Raw genomic sequence first — 20,704 nt, forward strand, 5'->3', positions numbered from 1 at the left:
TAACGTTTTCAGCTTGTGTGAGATATCCATATTAAATCTTTATATTAATAATCCCTGCTGTGATTATTTAATTTGTAACCTGCACGTTGTAGCGCTGAGAGTTGCAACAGTTGTGTCGCGTATACGTGACGTTGGTCCTGAAAGGGTTAAGCTCTGTGTTCGTTACAATTTCTCTCGATTTATATATATATATATATTTCTTTTATCAACAAACATGTACTGATTCATAACAATCTTTAAGAGTAAGATCAAGTGATACGCTGTTGATTAACTGCATTCTAACACAAACGTCATTAATCCGAAAGAATCACCCTTTTAATCACTTTTCATATCCTACTGATGTTAACATTCCCTATTTTGCATTTTTGTGGACTACATTCCGTATTTTGCATATAGCATTGGCTTAGCCCCTGAAAATAATCACCGAATTCGAAACGACTAAAACGATCAACGTTAGAAAATGTGGCATTGCGCGCGCAGAGTGACCGACAGTTGAAAATCGAACATTGTGTTCTGTGATGTTAAGAAAAGAAAATGTCTTCTGAAAGTGAAATGCCTACAGATTTCAAAACTTTCTGTGCTATTTTAGCTGATCTATTATCCCCTGACAATAATGTCAGAACAAAAGCAGAGGTAAGTTGTAATTTTCGTACTAGTACGTAGCATGTGTAGTTTGGATTTCATGGAATCTGTAGTGCTACTTTAACGTCAAAGCTGAGTTACTCTTCTAGAATTTAATGCCCTTTTACCCCGTGATTGTTTAATTTTTCTTGTTTGTTGAATAATTGTAATACTTTATGGGATATGGGTATTCTGTTTCGATTTGAACAAAGGAACACGTGCACTTTCTATGGCTAAGAAGCATGGTCGGTCAACTATGTTGTTAAATTTCGTTGAAATATGCCGGTCAGAATTCATTTCTATCATTGAATTCAAGCTGAGACAGAATCTCTGACAAGCTCATGTCTGACTTCAAAATAATTGCGATGCTGTAATGTGTTCGTTTTGTTCTTAATGTAATGTATTCTTCGTATTTCTAATAGTATTGTATAGTGTTATGTGTAAATTTTTAACTTTGGTAAAGAGAAAATATCTGAATTTCTACGTTTATATATTTCTGCTATTAATATGATAGTATGTATTTTCCAAACTTTGAGTTTTAAGATTGCTGAGAACATGCTTGGAATTCAGCAGTGTTATTTTACTTGTGTAATCTAAAGCTGTGGGTTTTCTATTCATTTTAAAGCAGCAATTTTATGTTTCACAAGGTAAACTATTATCTATCCTTTTGCAAGCTGGGGACAGATTCTTCACAGAAGTTTTATAGAAACTACATGTTATAGGTTCTTATCTTTTGTATGTACATTTATGGAGAATGATAGCGATTAATGTTCCAGTCATAGTAAGTCTCACAAAAGTTATCAGACACTTTATATTTTAAGGTCTTAAACACATTTTCCATGAATTAAATTTAAATTCTGAATTATTTTTATTTTAAGCATAGATTCATCTAATCTCCTTACACTAAAAATTTTTTGGTAAAATCCTAGTATACGGTGCAGCCTTGGCGCGATTTTGAAAATTATCGCCAACACCAAAAATGATCCAAAGAACGTCTATATACTATACACTATGTGTGTAAATACATGGTAAAAGTTTACAATTGGGTGTCCCTTGTTTTTTGGAGATTCTTTTTTGACGGCAAGATCGGCGTCAGGAAGACACAATTTCAAGATGGCCGCTACACAAAACCAAAATAAAAAGTCAAAGAATTGCATAAACTGTGTGTCCATGTACGCATCGATCTGTTTTCACTTAAAAAAACATCCCAGAATTGCACAAACTAGGCATTGCGCACTGTTTAAATTTGTCCATGTACACATCAATCTATTTTTATTTAAAAAAAATCAGGATGCTAAAGCAGAGTTACACTATCATAGTAACCAGAAATACGATTTCATCGCCAAAATTTTACAAAACATTGTCGCTAATCGAAGGGGCACCCAATTCTACACTAGAGCCAAATACATAATATATACTATATATAACTATGTATATTCTTTGAATGACCCGTTCACTACTCATCGTTTATGTCCCGTTTTTACTGCTCATCATAAAGTCGCCAAAAGCAGTCAAATCCCGTGTGCACCGGATACTAGGATTAAACCAAAAATTTTTGTCCAGAATAAAATTGCGGACTTAAAAATTAATATTTTCTCTTTTGAGTGAGATAGTCATGCCACTAAAGTGGTTGGATTCTTACTTTTGTAAATCATAATTAAAAATAGCTTTTAAAGAGTTTTTAAATACTTTTTAGATTATTAATTTTTAATAGTAGTTTTGTGGAGTGGGCGGAAAGTTCGCCACTATCTTGAAATTGGTGCCGATCTTGGCGCCAAAAAAGAGACAGTTCGCCAAGAGGTACTGTAGAGTAAATTTTAACTGCGAGAACTAATGAAACCATTGCCAGAAAGAAGTAAAAAACTGTGTTGCCACACAGGTTATAAAAATATAATGGGAAATTTCAAATATGAAAATTATTTGCAACACTCCCCTTTGATAAAATTTCCTTCAGTGCTACACTGAACCTTTGGTTATACAAGCTTTCTTTAGCATGCTCTTAGTTAATATGTCTTCTGCTGCATCTTAGGTAAAGTTCAACAACTTCTCTTTAACCTTTTGCCGTAAGAAAAATTGCCTGCATTCAATGTGTTCGTTGTGCTCTGAAGTAACGTGGTTTTTAGTTGAAGAAATAGTGTCCTGGTTATCAACAAATATGTTTTGTAGAAAGTTCAAAATATCTTCTTCCACAATTTCTTGCAAAAAGTTTTGGAACCACACCACTTCCTTGGTTGCATGGCACATTGAGAAGTACTCGGCTTCAGCTGTTGACGAGGTATTTGTCTGTTGCTTCTTACTGCTCTATGAGACAGCTCCATCTCGTAGTGATACAACATAGCCACTAAATGATTATGCATCGATCATATCACCAGCCCAATTGGAATCAGAGAACACTTTCAAATCTTTTCCAGTTCTTTGGAAAGTCAGTTTTAATTCTTTGGTTTGTTTTAGGTAACGAAAAATATGTTGTTTGGGCTAATCTTTGGAATATGGTAACAGGTAGTTTGGCAACATTTTGGTAAGGTGATAAAGGCTACTAGGTAGGACTTCAGCAATAATCTGAGAAGTACACAGTTCGAATCACAGATTGTTTTGTCTCGGAGAAATGAGAGATCATGAGACATGTTATGTGACATTTTCCGGAAAATTCCGATTGTGATTTTAGCTAATAAGCACTTAGAAACAATTTCGCTGCTAAAGTGCAGAATCGCCCACTTATTTGTTTGGCGCTTTTTACAAGAGTAAGAATTGGATTTTTGTCAAGTTTCTTTGACTTTTTAAGTGAAAATAGGTCGATGTCTACATGGATAAAGTCAAGTGTGTGCGCAATAAGTGAAAATAGATCGACGTGTATATGGGTACTGTGTATGTGCAATTCTTAAAAACGTGCAAAGCGGTGGGCGATTCTGCACTATCTCCCAATCTCGCACCTAATCTTCGTCATGATTAAGCACTTTTGTTCCATAAAAGTTCTAGCATAAACGTAATTTGGCTAGCAGATTGTTGGAAAAAATGTTGAGTGAAAAAAAAAAAAACTAGCGGGTTGCTGTAGCAGGGTTGGTCGGAAAAAAAATCGCCAAGTCACCATAATCTGAAGATTCACCATTGTTTGCCAGTCCAATAATATACCTTACTTGGACAATTATCAAACTGGCTCATGTAAGTGGTTAAAAAGGCAAAATCGGGCCTTCTTTCTCCTGCCAGGTACGAAAGTCTTCCAACAGCCTGCCTGTATTTTAGTGCCCCTTTCACCATCTAACCTGGTTTTGCTTAATGACTGATATATTGGTTTTGATGCTTCTCTAGCATCTAGCATATCGTTCCCAAGAGCTCACTACTATATATACTTTGATGGAGAGTCATTGAGCCATCTTCCCTTATGCTTATCTCTCTCAAGTCCTTGATTTTAAATGTGGCTGCAATATTGTTCTTAAATTCATGAATGACGGAGACTTAGCTGGACATTACAAGGAGGTTATCCACATACACATCTATGATGAACTCTTTTTCCTCATTGAAGTAGATGCAAGGATCTGCTCTGGATCTTGTTAGGTTAGCTGACTTGAGAAATTTATCCAGGCAAATGATTCCCCTCTCTCCCAGACTGATGGAAGTCCATAATGACTTGTATTTAACATCCAAACTTCTCCATGTGGTTTTACGTGTAGACTCACTGATGGCTGTTCCATGAAAATTGTCTCACTTAATTTTCCATTTAAATAGTCTGTGGTAATATCTAACTGATGAACCTGGCTAGTCTTGCTGAACTGAAAATGCTATAAAACTCTACTTGATTTTGTTTTTATTACAGGAGAAAACATCTTGTAGTCAATTCGTTCAACTTGGGTGTAGCCACAAGCGACTAATGTGTCTTTCCACCTGTTCATCTTTATTAAGTTTTCTATTGAAGACTCACTTTCATTTCACAGCTTTCCTTTCTTTTGGCCTAGGCAGTATGTCCCAGTTTCACTTCCTTTTAAATTTCTCAGTTTGTCTTCCATGGCTAACTTCCAATTTTTTCTGCATCTGGACTAGTTAATTAATGCGTCTTCAAAGTTTAAGGATCCATCGGAAACACTTTCTTGGGTATTGAGTCTTAACATTCCTGTTTCTTGAATTGTCAGCTGCACTGCATCCCACTTGCAGTTCCATTTATTTCTGGCAGATTTTCTTCATAAATCTCTGAATTTTCCAAAATGTCTGTTGTCCACTTGAAATTTTTTTCCTGGGCTGAATATCCTTTTCTGGTATATCTTCCACATCCTTTTCTTTCTGTTTGGAGGCTTCATCTGTTCTTACTTTATTTGCATCATCATCTTGAGATTGGTTTTCTTTAGAAGTTTTTTGGAGGGGTAGTATTATAATATTTTCTATCATTGAAGGTTTCTACTCAAATGTGTCATCTCGGACACAGATTACTGTGCTGGTTTCTTTGTGTGGTACCTTTTATCTCCATTATACCCAAGAAGGTAGCCTTTAGTTGCTTTTTTGTCCATCTTTCCCCTGTTCTGAACTGGGACATGATTATAATAGGCTGATCCAAATGATGCACATATTTTATCCTAGGTTTCTCCTATGTTTTCAATAATTCATAAGGACTTGGATTAGGAATTGAAAACTTGCCCATCCTGTTCAGTTTGTAAACTGATGAAATCTGCTTATAGGAAAGCAGGAAAATTCACTTCTTCAATCGAATATTTGAGAGTTCTGGCCATTTCGAAAACTTCTGTGCTCTCGTTCAGCTCTGTCATTTTACTCTGGTGTATATTGAGCTGTGAGCCTGTGTGAGATTCAATGCTTGTACAAGATCTTTCAAACTGCTTGGTTGTCAACCTCCCCAGCTTTGCCTCTGAGGATTTCTTTAACTTTATACCTTAAGTTCTTAGCATGAGCTATGAAATTTTCAAGCAGGTCCTTTACTTCTGATTTGTGCTTTAAGGGAAAAAAGTGTCGAAGTTTGGTGAAGGCATCTTTGAAGATTGTGAAGTATTGCTATTCCTTAAGTGATTCTTTCAGTGGCGTGCAAATGTCTGTCGAGAAAGTTTCTCCAGCTTTTGTAACCTCTTTTCTATTTCCGAACTTTAAATGATAGTCTTTTCCTTCATATAATTTCATATCAAACTTAATCTTCATATTCAACTCTTTCTCAAGAATGGCCTTTACATACTTTTCATCTTGGTGACCCCATTATTTATGATAAAGTTGAAGAGTTGATTCATTATTCTCGGTCACATTTATGTCAGTACGAGTTTCAGGAACTAAAGTCTTCATCATGCTTTTAAAGAGACCCCACTGGCATTTTTTGTACCATGTAGAACTGTTTTGTTATCTATTAAATAATAATCCTTAAATGTTGATTCAGATGTGCTGTTCTGGTTTCTATCTTGAGTTGCTAACACAGAAAAAATATTAGTTATTTCTGGAACATTTAATTGATTCATCCCATTTACAATGGTCATTATTTTGATAGTGCCTTTTTCATTTACTGGTAATGACTCCATTTGCTGCAGTGATGCTATGGAAAAGCTCAAATTTTTCAAAGTTTATAAAATAGTGACTGTTATTGACGATGTGTTTTTGAGGTTTCATTGTCAATAAAGCAATCATCAGAATTTGTTTCAGCAGAAAATGTTGCCTCATCTACAGCAAAATTATTCTTACTTCCTCAAAGTTGCCAACTTTCCCAATTTAGGCAGGAGACTCGTGTTTTTCAACATATTTCCCTCAACTTTTTCTTATTCTTAAAATTTCTCTTGATTTTTATGTAGCTTGGCTTAATATTTTATTTCCACCCAAAACCGTGATTTTAGGTGTCTGAAAGCATTTGTTTTACTTTAGATGAATATTAAAAAAACCCCTCCTTTCATATAAGTCATTCAAAAAGATGACTGATATATGACATGTTTCTGCTTTGTGTACGAGAGTCCGAAACATGTGTTCCAGTTTTCCAATGAGAATCAAGCGTCACTACTAATCATCTAGCATATATTAGCCAGTGAGCATAAAGGAAGATCGAGATTGTTTATTTCATTCGTCTTGCCAGTGAGCAGCATTAAGTTTCATGTACTGCCTAGAAATAGCTTAAGAAACTGCTATCTTTTGTCTTAGTTATGTCTTCAAAAAATGTAAAATATTTAGGTACTTTTCAAAAATCATACACAGAGGACTTTCCATCTATTATTTTGTCAAGGAAATGTAATATTGCAATGTGTATCATTTGTCCTTGTGGTTTTTCGATTTCACATTGTGAAAGGGCCGATGTTCTTAAATATGTGCATATACAAGGACAGCTTGAGTTGTATTAGGAACAAAAATTTTTTCTGTGGAAGCAAAGCAAAAAGTTCTCAATGCAGAATCTCTGTTTTCTGCCTTTTTACTGGATCACAGCCTGTCACTGAATGCACCAGATCATGCTGCAGCTGTTTTAGAAAAATGTTCCCCTAACAGTAAAATCACTAAAAAATGCTCAGCTACAAAAACAAAAACAGCCTAGAGTTATATAAGAAATTGGTATGAAAAATAAATCTTCAGTTATTGATTGCTTTAAAACAGTTCCATCCTGCCTGTCTACACAGATGGAAGCAGTAATACCGATGCAAAATTGTATCCAATTAAAAAAAAAAAAAAAATCCAGTCTTCAGAAATTGAGTATAGTTTACTTTCTGTCCCCACTTTAGAAGGATATTTGACAGTTTTTAATGTATAGCAAAGGTAATTATTAAAACGTTAAAAGAAAGAGCACTTTTTCTAGATAATTCATAGCATTTAGTGCCGAGAATGCACCAGGAATTGTAGGCATGAAGATTGATGCTGCAGGCATCTTAAAAAGAAAATTCATATTTGCAAATAATGAAATGTACCTGTCACCTCTTAAAATTAGCAGGGAAAAAGGGTCAGCTTCTTTGCCAGCAAGTGTGAATGAACACATTGTGGATATTTATTATTTTGGAAAGACTGTTAAAAGGAAGGAAAAATTGAAACAATTCCAACAGCTGCATAATACTGAAATAAATGAATCTGAAATATGTATGTACATGCTGGTTATCTTGCTTCTAGAGTTTAGAAGATAAAAGATTTTATTGAAAGATGTCTTAAGTAAATGGAGATGTAATTATAACTTTTATAGTTAAAAATAGGTGTGATGAATATTAAGTAAGTTCTGCATCTGTGGACAATTCCGTTGGTAGTTCTCAAAATAATATTACAAAATGTAAACATAAAGCTCTTCCGAGATTAAAAAAAATAGCTTGACAAGGAACACATTTTCCGTTAAGTTTATTTTGTGAAGAACGAATATTTATGTTTTTGTCTTCGGACCTTAAGAAAGCCTTTTGCTTTTTTGTGTGTTCCATTTTTCTCCATGTTCTTAATGCAATTCTATAGTGCAAAATTATGTTAATTCATCTTTTGTAATCAAATGATTAGTGATCTAGTTATTTAGTGATAGAAAAACTGGTGTATTTTTCTGGTTATTAGAAGGTACAAGTAGTAGTAATTTTTTTTTAACATGCAAGTATTTTTTCAGTATTTGCATTTAAAAATAATAACTGACCTTTCGGATTAGTTTAATTAGTTACTATTTAAAGTTATTTCGTTATTTAAAAATATATTTTCTTTCTGGATATTTGTATTATTTAAAAATGCAGAGAATTTAAAAATCTTGTCATTGAGAAAATTCTTCTGATTACTTAAAAAAAAATCTGCCGATTTTTTAGTGTCATAGGTTGGCAAGTATGCCTCCTTTGTTTGGCCGTATATGTAGACTAGGTTTTTGGTGGTTTCTCCCATCAGCTATCCACTTCATGCATGTTCTGACCTAATGTCCTCCCTAGTGACAATAATTACACTTGCTATTGTTTTTCTTGTTAAGAGCTTATTTCTGCTTAGATTTTGAATTTGCTATCAATGCTTCCTGATCTAAAGTTTCTACAAAATTGGGATCTTTCTTTAATTTTCTTTCATGGGTGCACAGTTGTGTGGTTAATTCATTTAGAGGTTTATTTTCATTACTAAGAAGTAACTAGATTGATTTGAAAGTATGCTAACTGGCAGGAAGGGTATCCAATATTGTTCCTTAAATTTTTCAGTTGGATAAATGAACTGCCATATAATCATTTGACCAACTGAATTTGAAGATCTGTAAACATATGTTGTAAAGTTGGTTATCAGCTGAATCTTCGAATATTTTGTGAAGTTCAAGCCAAATTTCTCTTCCGCGAAGCTCATTAACTTTTGTAAAGTAGCTTCAGTCATGGAGTTCATAAGAACCATCATAGTGCACTTATTGTCTTTATTAGAAACCTTCACGCCATCTTTGTATCTCTTTTGAATCTCTGCGGCGATGTCTTGATGAGTATTCCGTTTTGCCTTTGATGTCAGAAGAATAGTGATGGAAATTAGTGTAATCAGTTATTCAATGAAACATCTTGTAACAATACAAACAGTTTGTTTTTACAGTTTTATTTACAAATCTAATAAGTGACAACTTTAGCATTAACATCTCAAAATACACTGAAAATATAAATGGCACGCGGATTACTCATTAATTTTCAAATACACGTGAAAAGCAACTCAAAGTCATTTTTGTATTTATTTTTTTTTTTTAACAGAAAGAACAAACTCAAAACATAAATGTGAAAAAACTCAACTGTTAGCATTCATAATTTACTAAATTACATCAAAACAAAGATAATAATTAGGTAGATGTTCAACTGACAATCAGGTTCACTGGCTGTTTTAATTTTCCTTTTTCAATGTCTAAAGCAATTTTGTGATAACTTAATTCGATATTTCCAAATAGGCCAATCACTTTTTCCACACAATGGCTTAACTGATATCTTTGCAGCTTCCATTTTTGCAAACTAATTTATGACTTAAGTGAGGCTTCAGACCTGCTGTGTAGGCTTATGAACTGCTGCTAATTTACTTTTATCTCCACATTGCTTCCAAATTTTTTTGGTTGATCTTTACATTATGGTAACTTGGCGATTTTTTGGCGAAAATTTGGCGACCAACTCTCCTACAGCAACCCTCTATTTTTTTTTCCCGCCGCCATTTTATCTTCACGAAGTAAAGACATGTTTCTTTTCTTTTTATCTACTGAACACTTCTTTCAACAATCTACTAGCCGAATTACACTTATGCTAGAAATTTTATCTAACAAAACTGCTTCATCATGACAAATATTCACTGCAAAATTGGGAAAAAGTGCACAATACCATACTCCTTACGCGATTTTCAAAATAACACATACACATAAACCATGTACATGCCGACTTATTTTTACTTAAAAAAAAACATCCCAGAATTACACAAAAATGGCATTGCGCACACTCTTCACTATATTCATGTACACTGCTTTTTTCTCATAAAATAGAAAAATTTCACGAAAATACATGACAATTTTCTGAATCTTTAAACCCGGTAAAAAGAATATATATGAAATTACCTGATCGCGAAAAAGTTTATACTCTTTCCAAATATGAACATTTCCACATATAAAATAAATAAAATATCCAAAAACTTTTACCTCTACATTATCTATTATATTACAAACGTCACTAACTAATTCATACCTTTCCTTCATTACAAATGGTTACAAATACTTAGTGTCAAATATTTAAATTATTTCCATGCACGTTTACGCAAATTACTTTACTTCCACATTACATTTAAAACAATGCATAAAAATAATATCCTCAAATAATTAAAAATACTAATTTACCTATTCTTCTTCAGAATCTTGATTACGTGTCCGATAAACTTTTCTTATTTCTGTTTCACGATCTTTAAAATCATACTTATAGTTCACACCAAGGTACCAGGTAAAATAAATAACTTAATACAACATCTTTACTTCTATCTCGCACAACCTTAAAGAAACACTTATTACTACGCCTTTCAATCCCACTAAATACCCATTTCGAATTCACTTTAGTTAGGGCCATGGGATCCAAAAATTAACAAACACTGTTTCACACAACGCAGAATAAAGGCAAATACAAAATTTCCAGATTTTTTTCCCGATTTCCCCCCTTTTCCGATTAAAGAACCGTAATTCGTCCATTAATATCACATGACATATCACATGATCTCTCATTTCCCTCACACAAAATAATGCGTAATCGGAACTGAGTACTGCTCACATTATTACCAAAGTCCCAGGTAGTAACCTTTATCGCCTCCAAAATGTCGCCAAACTACCAGTTACCATATTGGAAAGATCAGCCATTTTTTTTCTCCAGTTAGAGCATCCTTGGCCAATAACCTGTTAGTCTAACATTATGAATAGAGGCAAAAGTAAAAACATCATCTGTATAAATTAACAAATGTTTAACAGAAAGCACACAAAAAGAACATGCTAAAGAAACTATAGCGACAACTACTAAAACGCTTGCCAGAAAGAAGTAAAAAAAAAAAAATACCTTATTGTCACACAGGTTGCTTTAGCTTTCTTTCCCAGGTCTTTAAAATCTGGTTCCCATGTAGAACACAGTATCCGCTACCGGTGCCACATTCTCCTTTGGAACCATCGGTGTAGATTGCAGAGACTTTGAACCACGTTGGTGACCTGCAGTTAATCGAGATGTTGAATTCGGCCGGGTGGCAAGGTGGCTCGGGAATGCTTTACTCATAGTCAGTATAAACATAAATCCTGTCCCATAAACTTATTTTCTCTAAGCCGGAGCATTAGCACTATTGCACTCTCGCACTGAGCTAAGAGATGCAGAGGCGGCAGTCCTGAAATCACGTTTAGAGCATTAGTGGGCAAGGTTTTATATCCTCGGGTAATGCTTAGGAGGAATGGTCTTTGTGCTGAGCGTAGCAGATTCTCCATTTTAGTAGTGATCGTTATGTCCCACATGAAGGCCCCATAGGCCCCGTTCAGACGAGGGCGTAAAGGACATAAGTGGTTAAAGCCGAGCTCCATTGCCAAGGCAACCAGTCACTGCTATGTCACAGAATCTGGTTTAGGGCTCGTGGCACAAGGTTCCAAGGTTTCAACTTTACGCCGAGTGTGGGATAAGCGTCGACCAATCAGAGCGAAGCTAAAACGAAGCGGCTTTCTTAAGACGATTTCGCAGTCACATCAAAGGCGACGTTTTTTTTAATATGGAACACATCGTATCCGAACAAAATAATGAGTTGTAATCATATCCGAACGAAATAAAGAGTTGATCTCGCAAGAAATCTACAATGATGACATGCATTTTTTAATGAGTTTTTCAATTTATATTGAAAAATATGGATGAAACTCGTAAAGCGAAAGTTAAGCTCAGGATTATGCACGCTGTGTATGATCCTGTAGATGATTGATCCCTTCCAATATTTTTCATTTTATTATGAAAATTCTTTAAAAAAAGCATGCTTGAAAAAATTTTATTTTTTCTGTGTAAATTATTATTATTACTTTCTTTCTGTCTATAATTTTTTTAAAATTATTACTGTAATTTTTTTCCTGTTTAATTATTTTTGTATTTAAGAATAAATTTATTAAAAAAGCTGGAAATATTGTATTGGTATTTGCTTCAAATGCTGATTTTCTTTCCAAACAAACTTCATGAATTAATTTTACTAAAACATCAAATCAATATCAAGAATTTGCTGTGTTTTTTAACAGTAAAAATATTACTTAAAAAAAATATTTTCACTTATTTAAGAATAGTCACAGTAGTCAATTCAATGGTGTAAGCTTTGTATAAGTAATAAAAGATTAATCTTTTGAGAAAAATGCTCTTATGAATTCCAAGAAAGAAAAAATGTAGTGAAATATCCTTAAAACAGCAGTCAACAGTTTTGTCTCCTGTTAAAGTCCAGTTTTTTCTGTTCTGTTTTTTAATTACGTTCTCCATGAAAGGAATTTACTTTTAATGAAACTAAATAGCACACATAATTCATAACATGGACTATAATTTAATGAATAGTATTTGTTATTATTATCCACTCTTTATTACTATCATTTGAACGGAGTTTTGATCATTAAATTCATGCTATTTCTCTGGTAGAAATTCCTGGATAAGGTATGAATGTTTATAATTTTGATGTATTTGAAGACCTTGGGTACCTAAAATTTGTCAATGTGAAATTACTTTTGAGATTTGGTCGTAAATAGAAATGACAGCATATCTTGAAATTAAATTCAGTGGTGCGGCTTATACATGCAAATTATTAAAAATAGATGTATACAAACAGCTGGCAAGACAGCAAAATGTATTTAATGATTGAGCATAAAATACATTGTTGGGTGAACGTTTCCTAGTATTGTACTAGTTGTGTTTGCTGGTCATTGTGACCAGTTGTGGGATACTAGTACTAGTGATAATTGATACTGGTAGTGCAGCAAACTACTATAGTGATCGACAGGGACAGTGAATAAGGAGTGCTAAGCATTTGATTGAAAATAATAATAATAATAACAATAATAAGAATAATGTATGGTAAGTACTGTTTTTAGCTTAACTGCTTTCACATCTGCAAAATAGAAAAATATTATATACAGGCTATCTGTTAGTTATCCTCAAGATTTTTTTTTAAATTAGGCATATTTAGAATATCGTATTTCTCCTAAGAGAAATTATATATAAAAATTGAAGAAGGTTTTATGTAGTATATAAATATGCATGTGCATGTTTATAGTATAGAGAGTACTACAGTACAATGCAGAAATATTCCATATTGCTTTGTACAGAAAGATATGTGCCAACCAAGTATTGGTCTTTCAAGAAAATATCTCTAGACCATTTTGTTATTTTTCTTTTTTTACCTTCATCCTCTTGGCTAATGAGAAGGGCAGATAAAAGATCATTCTGTTGAGACAGTAAAACTTTGTGGCGAGCTGAAAAAGCCATGACACAACTAAAAAAACAAGCAGAACGAACGCAGGAAATCAATCGAGCGGGAGAACAGCGCAGGAAAGTTTTAGACATTCCACGCAAGCGCAAATTTAGCTTCTCTCATTGGCCATGGCTTACACCTCGTTTTCGCAGGTGTGAACGGGTCTCCCGTATTTTATGCCCTTATGACTATGCCTCTATGTGCTTTACGCCCACGTCTGAATGCACCTATACAGTGCAATACGTTCAGCAACTACAGAGTACCACGTCTTAAGCATCCTCTAAGAAACTCCCCATGTTGGAGCTGCTGTTCTGAGCATGGAATGAAATATCCTGTGAAGTCGTGCCTTGACCTCCTTTAAATGAGGCAAATAATTGACGACACATTAATTAGTGCAAAAGTATGCACATTAATTAGTGCAAAAGCATGCACTAATTAAAACAACCACAAACTGCAAACATGGCTGTCGTGCACTTTCGTAACATTCTGGGTCGCCAATTTTGGCAACATAACATGATGCCTGGTGATTCTTCTCAGGGTGGGCAAATAATCTGAAACTATCAAAATTTTTTATATAATTTTCAGAAAAAGTATCAGGTCATTTTGACAGTGAGATATTTATTATATGTAGGTGCTGATACTAATTTTACATGATTGTCATATTGTTGTGACAAGAATTCTAACACAAAATCCAATTACAAAAATTGAAATTCTGTATTATGTATATACACTGTTGAGCAGAAGTTTGAAAATTTGAAATTCATAAGGTCAATGATCATGTCAGTCATATGTAAATGATTAAGGATATGAAACAAAATATGCAAATTATCTCGATTCAGTATAGAATATGACCGGTATTTGTAGAGTACATCTTGGTAGCTATCTGCAAGGTCATTGATTATCTGAAGATTGTTTTGTTAGTGCTTGAGCACATGAAGACTGATAAGGTACAAGTAGAAGCTAGGCCAGCACCTATGTTGTATCATAGAATATGGTAAAGGAACTGATGAACATAAGGTAACTGTTAAGCTTTTGTCCCAATTTTGAGGGAGAGCACCCGAAAGTGTAAGGTACGGTTGCCGAACCTATTAGCTTAAAAAACCCTTATAGCATTATTGTTATCTCTGCAGCAACCTTTCTCATCCTAGTGGATCAGACAGTATTTATTCTCCCCCCAAAAACTGTTTTTATGGAGTCGTAATTAGTTTTTAACATTAATTCTTACATGTTCACACACATTTTGTATGACATTCACAAGAGGTAATGAACATTATGTTGCAAGGGTTTGTAGTTTTTAAAGTACAGTCAAAAGTTGTTAATCCGGACTCGTCGGGACTTAGGCGATTCCGGATTAGCGATTTTTCCGGATTGTAGATCATCAGTTTAAATCTCGTAAGATGGCATGCAGAAATTCTAAAATTAAAAATATGAAACCGTAATTTATGAAATAAAGAACAATTATGATCTAAAGGCTATCAAAATTTATAAAAAAAAGCTTAATATTTATTTGTTTACTTTATTAAACATTTCTTTCAATGTAAGTTGTTTAAGTTGCTTCGTTTTATGTGATAATACTTTCTCTTTAATTCTATAAACAGACATAATTTCTTGTTCAGTTACAAAGTTCCGCTGTTCAAGGTCCCGTAATTGCTGTGCCGAGAATACCGACTAACTTGTCAATCGAAATTTTTTCGTTTTCACTAACCTCTCTGTCACCTTCTTCATGTCTTTATCCATTTTTTTGCAGCAATTCCGCTTTTTGTTTGATGGACATCGAAACGTACTTTCGTTTTGTAGATCCTTTGGGAGCTCCAGCATCGGAAATTCTATTTGACATAATCGAAAGTTCAAGTTTACTTTTATAAAATTGCTCTTACAGTCTGCAAAAAATAATAAGCCCAATCCAATTCGAAGATTAAGGAACAACGCAATCATCAACATTAACTGAAATAGATAATTAGATAATTTTAGCTTATACCGTCCGTTATACATAAAACGCGCACGCGAAAACGTATTCTGCGCTTGCGCACACGCATATGCGCAATCGTAAAGGTCTTACACGCACGTGTAAACGCCTATGCGCATGTGTCAACACAGCGCATGCGCAGAAAGTTTTTAGCTTTGAGTCTGGATTATAGATCATTCCGGATTATGGGTGTCCAAATTAACGACTTTTGACTGTGCTTAAAAGTCCTTAGGTTTTTTTTTTTAATTTTGGTCCAAGTTCTTAATTTCGACAAAAATCGGCAAAAGGCTCTTAATTTTACTAGTCTGACATTTCTGTTTTTTTATGACTGTCATTTTAAATATGAGTTAACATTTTGGAGAAATATTTTTGGGCAATGCATTGATAAATATGGTTAATATTTATAATAGTAAATATGGTTTGATGGGTTAATATTTGAATTCTTTTTCTACTTCTTCATATAGATGGTAGATACTTGTGTTCTACAGGGTTTGTACAGTTCTTAAGAGTCCTTAGATTTTTTGAAATTGATGTTTGGTCCTTAAAAGTCCTAAATTTCAGCCAAAATTGAGAGAATGTCCTAATTTTAATCATCTGAAATTTCTATTTTTATGACTGCCATTTTGAGTGTGAATTAGCATTTTTGATGAATATTTTTGTTGATTCATAGATAAATAATGACAGTCTTTTGAATAGGTGTATGGGTTATTTTTCCTATTTCTAATACAATTTTTACTTGAGTTTCTGGGCAAGAAGTGAAACATAAACATTTCAAAATTATTTCATTTTTTCTGATAAAGAGCTCTTAAACAACTTTTTATTTTTTGGGGATGCGAAGTCTTTTATTTAATGGTTCTAAATTTGCAACTTAACATTTTGGTAATTGTAAGATCAATTTCTATAGAAAACTTTTAATTCGCTGATCTGGGGATTTTTCGATGATTTTTTAAAAGCATTATAAACACTGATAAATTTCATTAAAATAATGGCAAAATATTGAAATTATATTTAAGAAATAACGTTAAAACACTTTTATTTTCTCTTGTCATGTTATAAAGTGACGTTACTTTCCATTTTATTGTATATTTTGAATCTGAAAAATAAACTAAATAATAAATTCTATAAAGCACAGTTTATTAAAAATGCTTTCGTTTTTATTTTTTCAGGATAAGAGTTTTTCCCCAAGTATAATTGTCACAGAATATGCATCAGTTTTCTCTTTAGAATTAATTTTACTCTTTTTCCCTCCCTCTTTTTTCTTTTTCTTTCAAAGTATTTCTGCCTTTTTGCTGTTACAGAATTTGTAGGGTAAATGTTTTTTAGATATTAAGACATTGCAACGTGAAAAGTTTAAAAGGGTTTGAAGGCAAGCTTTATAGGCCCACGATTCTAGAAGATTATTTTTCGAAGAACTTTGAAAACATAATGTTATGAAACGCCCAGCTGGGGTAAAATAGCTTCTCCCACAAAGCACAGTTAGGGTTGCCAGAAAAGGCCATGGGACGGCAGGGTCGCCAACTTTAGCACAAAATCGCCCATTTGATGACAAAATTGGGGTGAAATCGCTCATAATTGGAGCGAGAACATTCTAGAATGAGTTCTTACCAGTTTTTCATGAGAATGCTCTTGAAGGCAAGCCAGAAGCTATATATATACCCTACCTGTATGCAGAGTAGACAGTATCTTGAGTTCAGAGATTAGCTCGAGAGCGATCAACTGAGTTGGAAGATGTACTTTAGTGCTTTGCCGTGGAGCTGTCTTCACCGTTATAGCAATCGGCAGAGTTGCCAACTCTCCCGATTTCTGACCATACTCCTGCCAACCCAATTTTTAACGTATTTCTCCCGACTTTCTTTTATTCTTAAAATTTCTCATATTGTTTGGTACCTTGGCTTAATACTTCATTATTTGCTAGCAAAAAAGTGATGGCAAAAAATGTAGTGCTCCCCCCCCCCGAAAAAAAAAGAGAAAAAGTATTTTTTTTTATACTAACTCCTTTAATGTATATAATATTAAGTTCTGTTTAAATAAATACATGTGTTTAAACCTTTATATGACTTTCTAGTTACTTTCAGACATGGTGATAATTTGCTTCATGTCTGTTATGGGTTGTGGACTATTTAACTTTTACCAGATCAATTAAAATCTCATAAATACATTGTCGAGAGATTGACAATGTACCTGTGAGTATTTGATATAGGATTATAGATAGATATAGATAAAGGAAGCAGAAACTTTTGGGAACACTGGTTTCCATATTGGTACAAATTTCAAATTCTTAGAGATTCGATGCTTAAAAAGAAGGAAATTTATATAAATTAGCCAAAATATCTGGGAAGGCTTCAAATTAAATAGACGCATAAATATTTTGTTGTGTGTTGTTGCTATAAAACATAAATGTTTTGTAGCTCTTAATGTGTAATTATCCCAATATCATTTAAGAATCAGTCATAAATTACATGTTTTGTAAACTGTGAAATGTTATTAGATTGTGATTTGTGATTTTAATAATGCCTTTTTTTATTAAATTTTTGAAAAATAAATAAAATTTAATAGTGGCAATGTAAATCTGTAGTTACTAAGGGTATCTAACTACCTAATTTAATTATTTGTAACTAACCGCACACCCTTAAAAGTTATCTCTGCGTGATGAAGCAAGTTATTGCCTTGCATTAATTCTTACCATCATCACAAGATTCAGCACAAAAATGTAAAACTTATTACTCTTTGCAGCTAGTGAGACTTAAAATAATATAAAACAACTTACTATCTCTGGTAATTTAGTGGCTTATTGGAACCCTGAAGTATATTAACCGAGTTACAACCTCAAGAATTCAACTCGAAGCTACAACACTAATTATGTCAGCGTATAACTCACTTTCAAAATTTGCCAACCATGCCTATGTCAAGCTTTCAGGTCTGTTGTGTTAGGCAAGCAGCAATGGTGGCAACAATCAGTCTTCTGTTATGAATCATACTGATTTTATTTCTCATTTTAACCTATGCTATTTGATATAAAATCTGCCTGCTATTTATTAAACCTCTAGACTGAGCAAGTACGTGACGAAATAATGCATAAAAAAATCAACATAAAGTTAACTATTAGTAAAACGTAAATAAAATGTGTCTAATATTCTTTCAAATATGTCCAACTATTACAAGTGTAAAATACTTAATGCTACTTGATAATTTTATAAAGTTTATTCTCAAATTTATTTAGGTACTATTCGGTTTTGAGGGCCGTAAAAAATCGCCAAACTATTGTTGATGCCAGTGCTGCAAAAAATAATTGCGGCAACCCTAAAAGTTAATTTCATGTAATAATTTTTTATTATAATTTATATAAAAAAGGCTAAACGTGGCTGAATGGAAGCATAAGAGTAAATAACTATTTAATATCATTATAATAATTTATATAAAAATTGCTAAACATAAATCAATGGATGGCTGCATCACTATTTCGCTACCGAGTTATCGCTAAAGCATGCTTTCTCGTTGGTTGTTCAAACATAATTTTCTATAATAAATGATGCTTTTTCTTTGAAAAAATTCTCAGTTAAGTGCAGAATCGCCCACTGATTTGTTTGCCGCTTTTTACTAGGGAAACAATTGGATTTTTGCCAATTTTCTTTTACTTTTTAAGTGAAAATAGGTCGATGTGTACATAGATAAAGTCAAGGGTGTGCGCAGTGCCATTTTTGTGCAATTCTGGGTTTTTTTTATGAAGTGAAAATAGGTCGATGTGTACATGGATACTGTCTTAAAAATGCTTCAAGCAGTGGTCGATTCTGCACTTTACTCAAAATTCTATTGCACACTTTTCACTATGGGCAATTCCGAAATTGTTAAATCCATAGGATTTTAAAAAAGAATTTAAAATCAAAAAAGGATTTAAAAGTTAAACTAGTATTTCAATGGCGTCTTAAGAAATATAGAACTATATAAACTTGTGCAATCTGAAATCAGCACGTACGCTAGATTTGGCGTGCTGTTAAATGGGCGCGATTGCTAGATTTGGTGCTTTCGCGCATACATTTTCGCTGCAATTTTTTTATGGTCCTCAAAACAGAATAATACCTTATTTTTTATTAAGTCGTGTTTAATAATAATGCATCCTAATTACGGATCAGTTTTATTCTTAGGATGATATTACATAAGTGTAGTTCAGGCATAGATCATGTCTTTAATTGAATTAAAAATAAATTCGCATTTGCTGATAGGTTCTTAATTTTTTTCATTAATGATCCTTAAAAGTACTTATTGTGCAGAAATGTGTACCCCAGGATCTATGGGCATAGAGTCCTTGCCTTGTATATATTTTGAAATAATTTCTTTTTTACAAATAAGCAGTTCATAAAATATTACATGAAAAACAATTTTTCTATTTGGGATGTGATCAGTTGCCTATTTTTGGCATCTTAAATTATATCTGAAAATTCTAAAATTAAGAAAAAACTCATTGTTGAAGAAGTTGGTTTTTTATAGAGAGAAAATTATTCTTCAAAGATGCTTTGTTGAAACATTAACAGAATAAGAGGTGAAGCAGAACTAATGGGAACATTAATTTGTTCACTGAAACAAACTAACTTAGAAAATATGCTAGAGAAGAAAACTGATGTAAGTTAGATAAAATATCTCGACAATTTCCAAATTAAAAAGACGCATAAACATTTTGTTGTTGTTTTTAATGTATAAGTAAGTACACTAATATCATTTTAGAATCAATATCATAAATTATAATTGCTGTAAAAATGTTCTTAGTGCTTTTTTAATGGATATTTTTTAGAAATTAAAAAAATTGTAATTATAACCTATTATGCTTAAGGGTACTACGTAATATAATTAATCAACTGCTCACCCTTAGAAGTTCTCTTCATTTTAAAATGAGTTATCACCTTCCCTTAATCCTTATTGTGGATAGGATATGCCACTTAACATAAAATTTACATAAACCTCTGGATTAAATCAGTATGTGACAAAGTGAGGCATGAAAGAAGGAATCAATATAAAGCGTACTTTAAAAAAATTTAAATGAAAAGCCACTAATCTTCTTTAAAATATGTGAGACTGTTTATTAGTGTAAAATATAAATTTTTGAAGAAATTTTTATAATTTAATTACTTGAAAAAAATTATGAAGTTAATTTTATTCTTGAATCTGTTTTATAATTAATTTAAATATTAAATTATTTTTAATAATAATGCAGCTTAATTATAGATTTAGTTTGTTCTTAAAAATTACGAACGTGAAGTTTGAGGAGGGGAGGTAATTGCTTTAGTTTAT

The 20,704-nt window shown here is 32.9% G+C and overlaps 1 protein-coding gene across 3 annotated transcripts in view; it reads left to right on the forward strand.

Moving 5' to 3' along the window:
* The first annotated feature begins 454 nt into the window (after positions 1–454).
* Positions 455–20,704, forward strand: part of Karybeta3 (karyopherin beta 3) — a 196,376-nt gene continuing 176,126 nt past the window's right edge. The window contains exon 1 of one of the 3 annotated variants that reach the window (XM_085809207.1): positions 455–633. In XM_085809207.1, the coding sequence (XP_085665333.1) occupies positions 535–633 (99 nt within the window). In that variant the 5' untranslated portion in view covers positions 455–534. The remainder of the gene's footprint in view (positions 634–20,704) is intronic. The other 2 variants (XM_085809206.1, XM_085809205.1) reach the window with 2 other exon arrangements.

Source organism: Stegodyphus dumicola, chromosome X2, assembly GCF_044657685.1.
Source record: "Stegodyphus dumicola isolate Sdum_Otavi_A_Nest chromosome X2, ASM4465768v1".
NCBI lineage: Eukaryota > Metazoa > Arthropoda > Arachnida > Araneae > Eresidae > Stegodyphus > Stegodyphus dumicola.